This window comes from Poecile atricapillus, chromosome 12 (genome assembly GCF_030490865.1).
Source record: "Poecile atricapillus isolate bPoeAtr1 chromosome 12, bPoeAtr1.hap1, whole genome shotgun sequence".
Classification (NCBI taxonomy): Eukaryota; Metazoa; Chordata; class Aves; order Passeriformes; family Paridae; genus Poecile; species Poecile atricapillus.
Genome location: NC_081260.1, coordinates 4,347,149 through 4,355,372, shown reverse-complemented (window position 1 = coordinate 4,355,372; position 8,224 = coordinate 4,347,149). Strand labels below are relative to the sequence as shown.

The following is an 8,224-nucleotide window of genomic DNA, read 5'->3' as shown; positions in this document are numbered from 1 at the left end:
GATGTGGCCTGTAGCAGGTCCAAGAACAGCTCTGCCAGCAGCACAGGGGACAGCTGTGGTGGGGCACCATGGCTGTGCCATCAGCAGGGTGGTTGTGTGAGGGATGGCTGCTCTGCCATCAGCTGCACAGGGCTGTGTGGTGCACAGAGATGCTCCCCTCCACGACCTGTGTCTAAAGGAAGCAGGGAGATGTGCTGCAGACCACCCCAGTGGTGTGACCTGTCTGGGAACCCACACCCAGGGCAGATCAGAAGCTGATGTTTCAAATAACAGCTTGAAAAAGCCTCATGCATCTGCCACATGTTCCATGCTGCTATACAGGGAGCCTTTGGTGTGGCCCTGGCAGTGATTACATTACAGCTCAAGCAGGAGATGCAATCACCCTTTGGCTTGATTGCATTCTGACAATAACCAGGCACAAAGGTGAGGAGAGGCTGCCTGGCAAGCAGTGGCCTGAAGAGAGGGATAGGAGCCAGGAGCTTCTCAAAGGGAGCACCCCTGCCTGAGGCAGAGTAGCCCTCAGCCTGGGAGGACAAAACCCACCACCCCAGGCCCTTCTCAAGGCATCCTTCCTCAGCTCCAAGGCAACTCCATCTCTCCTGTGCTTCAGCCCAGCTGAAGCATAAATACCCTTCAGGGCCTCTACCAGTGGATGCTCAGACTCATCTTCCCTCCAGAAAGACTCTGCCATGTTGTGGCACATTTGTCTGGTGACACAGAGTTAGATAAGAGGAAAAGCTCTGCGCACCAGAGCCCACTCTGGGTTATTTTCAAAGAGGAAGCACAGCTGAAATCTCTGCAGGCATCCCAGCAGCCTTCACCCACCAGCCCCGAGCAGTTCCAGGATGTTCTCCAGCCTGCCAGGCAGCAGGGAAGGGACTGTGCTGAGCAAGAGCAGTAGTGGGCAGGCAGGCAGGCAGATGTGTCTGAGCCTGCCAAGTTCTGGCATCCATTACTGGAAGCATGTCTTGACATTTATCTTGTGAGGAACAGAGACCAGACGCTGTTTCCTCACAGCACGACGCAGATCTGAAATGCATCACATCCTCCCCCAGCAATAGACATTTCTGTGCAGGGGAAGGGCTTGACCAGCATGAAACCCTCTGCCTTTAAGCCAGAAGATGCCCTGCCCAGTCACAGCCCTGCAAAGAGCCCTGCTGCAGCATGGGCTGCCTGGCTGAATCCTCCTGGACCCCAGGGATCCTTTGTCTTTCACAGCTCAGGTGCCAGGGTTGCCTGGGCTGCGTGATCTGGTGCTCACACAGTTTTCTGGTGTCTCCAGGAAGACGAAATACATCCTGGCTGTCTCTTTCTATTACAGCTCAAGCAGAGATTAATTTGAAAGCCAAAGTGTGTGAAGTCTCAATGCTTGGCCAAATAAGCCATGGGCCAGGGAGGTTTCTGAATGGCCCTTCCTTCATGCTGGATGGAGAGCTCTTGGTGTGGTCCCCCTGAGTCCGGTGTGGGGAGTGTTTGCAGCTCTTGCAGCTGTGCAGGTGGGCACCATTCTCTGAAAAAGATGCCAGCACATAACAGAAACAGGCAGTATCAGGCTGAAGAGAGCACCTGAGCAGGGACCATGGCCAACGGGGAGCAAAGCAGATTGGGGCAACCGCAGCTTAAATCCAAGCTCAGCCATGGAGCTATGGCCAAGCTGCTCACCACCTCCTCCACCTCAGTTTTCCCATATGCAACCAAGAAGGAATGAACAGACTTAAACATAATTTTTCTGTCTGTCAGGTGTCTCTTGTCACATTTCTCCCTCCTACTACACATTCCATGATTAACTTCAGGGCTTGTCTCTTCTCTCTGTATCTCTTGCCTCCTACTCCACATTTCTACCAGCCTGTTACTAGCCCGTGAGGGCAAAGAGAAGCCCTGCACAAAGGGGCCCTGCCTCCAGCACATCTCAAAGCCATGCCACACCAATCCCAGTGTGTGTCCATCTCCCCCTGCCTCCTTGCAGGCTGCTTCAGCTGCTGGGTGAGGATGCTACAAAGTGCTCTGCAGAGCCTTCTTGGTCAGCTGGGCAGGGATGGAGAAGATGAGGCTCCGATCAGTATTCTCCAGCCTGGTGGGCACATCTGCTGGGGCTGAAGGCAGCCAGGCACCCTTTGACTTTTCTAGTCCATTATTTTCTCATCCTAATCAGGCTGTCCAGGGAACTCTGCAGACAGTCTGGGCCACAGGTTCCACCAGGTGCAGCTGCAAAACATGGCCCTCTTAGCTGTCTTTCTTCTGCTTCTGGTATCGACTCACCTGATCTCCTACTAACACTTCAACCCTATCACATGCTTGGCACATGGAGCTTGCTTAGCATTAGGAGCTAAATTTGCTGAAGCCTTAGACCACAAGTTGTGAATTTCCACCCAGATAGGCTGAACTTTTACCAAGTTAAGTAAAAGGGGGCCCCAGAGCTGGTTTGAGCTGGAAGATAAGGAAGCAGGGAAGGCTGCTACCATCATTAAGTCAGCTGACACAGCAGTCTTAGAGATAAGAGAAGGAACAGCCCACCTAGAGACAGTGAGGGAACCCAGTAAAGAACAGGAACACCCCAGATCCTAATATTACTAGTGGTCAGAACTGTCATCTGAGGGGTGGGGAACTTACATTGTAAGACTATAATTGCCCAAGGATTTTTTTGATTTTGGCTCCTCTTTGGAGATACTTTTCTCAAGCTTCTCTACATACAAGATAAATAAACAACCCATTTACTCAGTGAACTGGCAACTTGTCTTCTTCAAGCAGGTCCAAGCCCTCTTGATGGTGGCATAAATCCTGGCAGGTGAGGTAATTCCTTCAACAGAGCCTAAGGCCCTAGATGGGCAGCGTGAGGCTGAGGATAGGGCAAGAAGTGGAGCTATGTCCAGACAATGCAGGACTCCAGGCAGGCGATCCCACAAAAGTGCTCAACAGCTGCCACAGGAATGGGGCCGCTGGGAAGAGCACTCCCAGTCCTGTGTGCTTTGGGATTCTTTGTTCCTGGTAGCACTAGAGCAGCTTGCTGGAGTAAATCACATCCAGTGCCTGCATCTCCCACACCTCCTTTTCCCTGCATCTCACAGCATTCTAGGTTTTCTTATAGCCCAGTCAGGAACAGTTTTGTTCCCACAAGGCATGAGAAACTTGCTGTCAGAACATGGGATGGATTTTCCTTCTTTCTTCTCCCCTTCCCCTCCCACCCCCCTCTCTGTTTTCCTGTTTCCTTTCTCTAGGAGTTTGCACCCTTCTTCTCCTTGTATCTCTTAGGGTAACTTTAGACCAGCTCAGCCTGGAGAACTCATCTAGCAGCAGTGTGGGAGTCTGGCACATGGCAACTTCTAAACCTCCAGGATCCCAGGGATGGTGTGAAAAACCCTTTCAATGATTTCTTAAAGAACAATTCAGCAGAATTAACTTCCATCCTCAAATAAAGCTCAGACTTCACTTGGACCCTCTCATCAGTAAGACCTGCAGTAAGGGCAGAAATGGTTTGACAGAAGCCCTTTGCACCACGCGTGGCTCACAAATGCAGGGATTTGCCATCCCACCCATGCAAGTTGAAGGAGGTGGGAGACCCAGAACAGCTCAAGAAGAGGGCTGTCCTTGCTAGAGTTCAGCAAATCCCTGCATATGTGAGGGATCTCCTTGCCTTGGGGGTACACTGGAGCTCTGCACAGTGGCAGAGCCCAGGAATGACCATTGGTTTGTGAGAGCCACCCACACGCCAGTGCCACTTTGGAGATGTGCTCCCCATGCCCTTGCTGGGCCTCTGCACAGAGTTTCCAAATGAGCGAGGATGGTGAAGGGCCTTGAGAGGAAGCCTTGTGAGGAGCAGCTGAGGTCACTTGGTCTGTCCAGCCTGGAGAAGAGACCGAGCACAGACCTCGTTGCAGTTACAACTTGCTCATGAGGAGGGGCAGACACTGATCCCTTCTCTGTGGTGACCCTGTCAGAACCCGAGGGAACGGCTGAAGCTGTGTCAGGGGATGTTTAGGCTGCATGTTAGGAACAGGTCGTTCACCCAGAGGGTGCTCGGACACTGGGACAGGCTCTCCAGGACAGCGGCCACAGCCCCAGCCCTACAGAGCTCACGGAGAGGTTGGACAGTGCTCCGGGCACAGGCTGTGGCTCTTGGGGATGTCCTGCACAGGCCCTGGAGCTGGCCTCGATGGCGCTTGCGGGTCCGTTTGGGGCAGCTTGGGTGCACTCTGTGACCTGAGTGCTTGGGCACAACCAGGGGCAGGCTCGGCCGAGGGCTGGCACAGCCCTGACGCGATGGGGACCCTCCCACGGGGGAAAAGCCCCGGCGCGGCGGCGAGGCGAGGCTGAGGGGCGGCGGGCAGGCCGTGCGCGGCCCTGACAGCGCCGCCTCCTCCGCCCCGGCTCCTCTGCCTCGCTGCCGCCGGGCGGCCGTGCCGAGCCCCCGGCCCGTCCCCGGCCCGTCCCCGGCCCGCCCCAGCCGCCTGGCCCCGCCCGGCCGCCGCCGGCCCCGCCGCACACGGGCGGAGCGAGCGGGAGCCCGCGGCGCTGCCGCAGCCGGGCCGGGCCGGGCCGCTCAGCGCTGCCGGGGCCAGCGGGGCCGGCCGCAGCTGCCCCCGGGATGACTCTCAAGTCGGGGCGCAGCGCCGGCGGCGGCAGCAGCAGCATGAGGACGGCGCTCTCCGACCTCTACCTGGAGCACCTCCTGCAGAACCGGCCCAAGCCCGAGGTGAGCGGCCCGGTACGCCCCCAGACCCTGCGCCCCGCTCCCGGCCCCCATCCCGCTCCCGGCTCCATCCCCGCCGAGCCCCGGCAGGGAGCCCCGGCGTGCCCCGCTCTCCTGCGGGCCCTTAGCCCAGCGCCCTGCGCCCGGCTCAGGCCCGGCACGGCTCCCCCGGGGGTCCCGCTCCATCCCGTCCCACCCGCACATGCGGGGCGAAGCACGGTCCCAAAGGTCCCGAAGGCGGGGACCAGGCTGCGCATCCAGCTGCGTGCCATGCGCTGGTCCCCGGCGCCCGGGGAGCAGGGATGCTCGCTGGGGACCTGGGCTGCCTCCGGGGAATGGTCAGCCAGCGTAGCCGGCAGAGCAGAAGGAGCTGGGTGCAGGGGAGGAAGGCTCCAGCATCCTGCCACGCACGGATGTGCTTGTTTTGCTGCAAAGTTGTAGCTGGTCTGAACTGGAACTGCCTGTCACATGAGCTGATTCAGCTGCTGAGCGACCTCCGGGTCCACAGCGTGGGCTGGAGGAGGGTGGGGGTCTCTTCCCCAGGGAAGGAGGATGCGGGCAGCCCTTCTCAGGCCTGCCAGGGACAGGGAGTGAGCCGATGGCCGCAAACACCCCACCTCCAACACAAGGGGAGCAGGCTGCAGGAGCCCGCTCGGTTCTGCTGGGGGGCTCCTTCTTCACTCAGTGTTGTCTGGGGTAGCTTGGGTGCAACCAGGAGAAGGTCGGCAGTTGCCAGCGCTAAACAGCTGGTGCTTTTCTCCCGGCAGAGATGTCCAGCTTTGAAAGACATCCTTGGTGAAGCCATGGCATAATGTGCCTGGGCTAAGGTTCCCTTGCAGCTGTGGGAAGCCTTTGAGAGGGAGCAGGGAGGAAATTTCCCTGAAGTGCCGTCCTTTGCCCATTGTATTGGACACTTAAACGTGCAAAAGAGGCTTGTCAGATCTGTCTCACACCAGTGGCTCATCTGCTTTTCATGGTTCAACCCTGGCAGGGTGCTTTGAAAAAAACAGTAGGAAAAAAATAATTAAAGCAAAGCATCTGGACCAGGCAACTGCTGAGAGGAGCTCTCCCATCCCTCTGCCTGCCAGATCCAGGCAGAGGGCCTGCCTGGCTGCAGAGCAAGGATAAATTGCCAATAGCAGCAGAGCATGGAAAGTGCAGGAGCTGCCCTACAGCTTCCTGGTGTTTTGGTGTATTATTTTAGCAGGGATAAAGGGAGAGATGGTGAACTGAGATCTGCATGAGGCCTTTTAAAAGGAGTTCTGAAGGGCTGGCTTCCAGCAGTGTCCTGAGCTTGTGAGTCAGAGATACCTGTCTCTGTGTCATGGGCATGCAGAGATGGTGCTGGCCCGCGGTGGCTGTGGCCCCTCCATGAGACATCACCCAGCAGCAATGTCCCTTCTTGGGAAGGGTGCTGAGTCTGCCTGACTGCTCCTGGTCTGGAATCAAACAGGGTGACTGGGAGGTTTCTCTTCTCCATTTTCTGTGGCAGAGCCACGTGCTGGGAAATGCTGTCCTGTGTTCCTCACGTGGTGACAGGGCATGCAAATCATGGCAAGTGGAAGCCATGTTATTGCTAGAAAACAATCCCAGGCTTCTCCTCTTGAGCCTCACCATGTGCCTGCATATCTTTGCCGTATCTCCTGACTGACAAGTACAGATTTACAAGAAAGGTGTGGGCTTTATTCCCAGCTGTGCACCTGGTTGGCAGGATGACCTTGGGCTTGTCCCTTTATCATCTGTGACTCAGTTCCCCAGCTGTAAAATGGGCAGTGAACGTGACCTTTGGGAGTTTGGTGGACAAAAGGAGGGTGCTTCTGGGGAGAGGTGATCTTGAGGGTGCAGAGGGAGCAGAGGGAACACTGCACTTGCCTCTGGGCAGCTGTTCTCAGGATCTAGCTGGCAGCAGCTCCAAAGCAGACTGAGGCCACAGTTCCCAGGGACAAAATCCTGAATCAACCACAGGTAAAACCTGGTTGAAAGCTGAGCTAAAACTTCTGGCTTTGACTAATGAAGTGGGGAGGGCTGGTTCTAACTTTTTAATCTCAAATGTATTTTGCTGTGTTGCTATGTGTAACAGCGACTGGGAAAAAGCTGTTTTGCAGGGCTTGTTCTGGAAGCTGGGATGGAGTGGCAGGGCAGCTCCTCCTTCTGTCAGTGTTGTGGTTTCTCTGGCTGTCCCTTGGAGGTTACCAGCTTCACAAACACATCTGGAGGGCTGCATCAGCCTTTTCTGGTGGGAAGGTGGTGCCTCAGCAAAGCTGACTGCGCTCCCTTGAAAATCTGGCCCATCTCCATTGCAGCACTCTGTGATCTGGAGTCAGTGTGAGGGCACACAGAGCTGGCAGCACCTTCTGGCTGCCACGACCATTTTCTATCCCTCCTATTTCTCTTTTCCCCTTCCCACAGAGACCTGTTGGTGTTGCAGGGCCTTTTCCCTGTGTCAACAATATAATCCTTTTTGGTTTAAATGTCTGTTGCTTTGATTCTTGTTTTTAAACTTCAGTCATATTGGTGGAAAGGGTTTGAGGTGAGATTGTTCCTGTGGCTGTGCAAGCAGACTTGAGATGTCAGTACCTGGCAGAATGAATTAAATGTCCATGTAGCTGCTGTCCCCAGCCTGCTGGAGTAGCCCTAAAGCAGCTCCCAAGCTCAATTTTTTGCTACTTTGCTTTTTATACACAGTGCTGTATTTTTTAAGCTGTACAAGACTGAGCTGGACGGATCCTGGATGGGGAGGGAGGCAAGGCTGGAAGCACTGGAGGGTGGGAGGAAAAAAATACTGCTGGATCAGGACACCTCTGCACCAAGAAGTGCCCCAATCTCCCTGCATGCCTCCATGACTATTATAATGTGAGGGGCGATGATTCATGGAGGGAGCTGGGATTTTGTTCCTCACAGTGCAGGAAGAGTGTGTCTTCCTGCCAGCCAAGAGGGCAATCCCAGAGAAACCTGGCTCCAGGGTTCCTTCTTGCATCCAAGCTGCTGTACTTTGGGGGCCTGCTTGGCAAAACCAGCAGTACTTTTCACTAGGTACTCACCAGGCAGCCCTGTTTTTCCAAGGCTACCTGATACAAAGTCTCTCGGTTAGAGCAGTGAGGAAAGCCCAGGAACCAAATCTCAGAACCTGCCCTTTTGCACTGCAGTGCTGCTTTCCTCAAGTGCTGCTTCAGCCTCCTGCAAACAAGCTGCCCAGTTAATGTTTGATTTGCCCATGGCATGCAGCCTGGTGGAGCCAGCACAGCAGCAGCAGCAGCCCTGGCAGACAGTGCTGACCACTGGGGGCCAGGATGCCAAGTCCTGGGATCCTCACCACATTCCCTGTTGGTAAACACTGCCCAAGGAACTGCTACACTTCCCTCTGCCCCAGGAGCAGAAATCTGGGCTCTTGAGGAAAGTGCAAACAGGGGGTTGTGGGGCACCTCTGTCTGACCCATGGAGCTGCTGGCTCTTGTGTGCATTGCCACTGGAGCAGGATTTGTGCAGGAGGATTTGTACCCTTGTCAGCTGGCTGCAAGGCACACAGGGCTGCTGGGT

General features: G+C 55.6%; 1 protein-coding gene across 1 annotated transcript in view; it reads left to right on the top strand.

The window, feature by feature from the left end:
• The first annotated feature begins 4,452 nt into the window (after positions 1-4,452).
• The window catches only part of MPP1 (MAGUK p55 scaffold protein 1), an 18,680-nt gene continuing 14,908 nt past the window's right edge, over positions 4,453-8,224 (top strand). Inside the window, exon 1 of the mRNA XM_058847529.1 lies at positions 4,453-4,690. Within this exon, the coding sequence (XP_058703512.1) occupies positions 4,583-4,690 (108 nt within the window). The 5' untranslated portion in view covers positions 4,453-4,582. The remainder of the gene's footprint in view (positions 4,691-8,224) is intronic.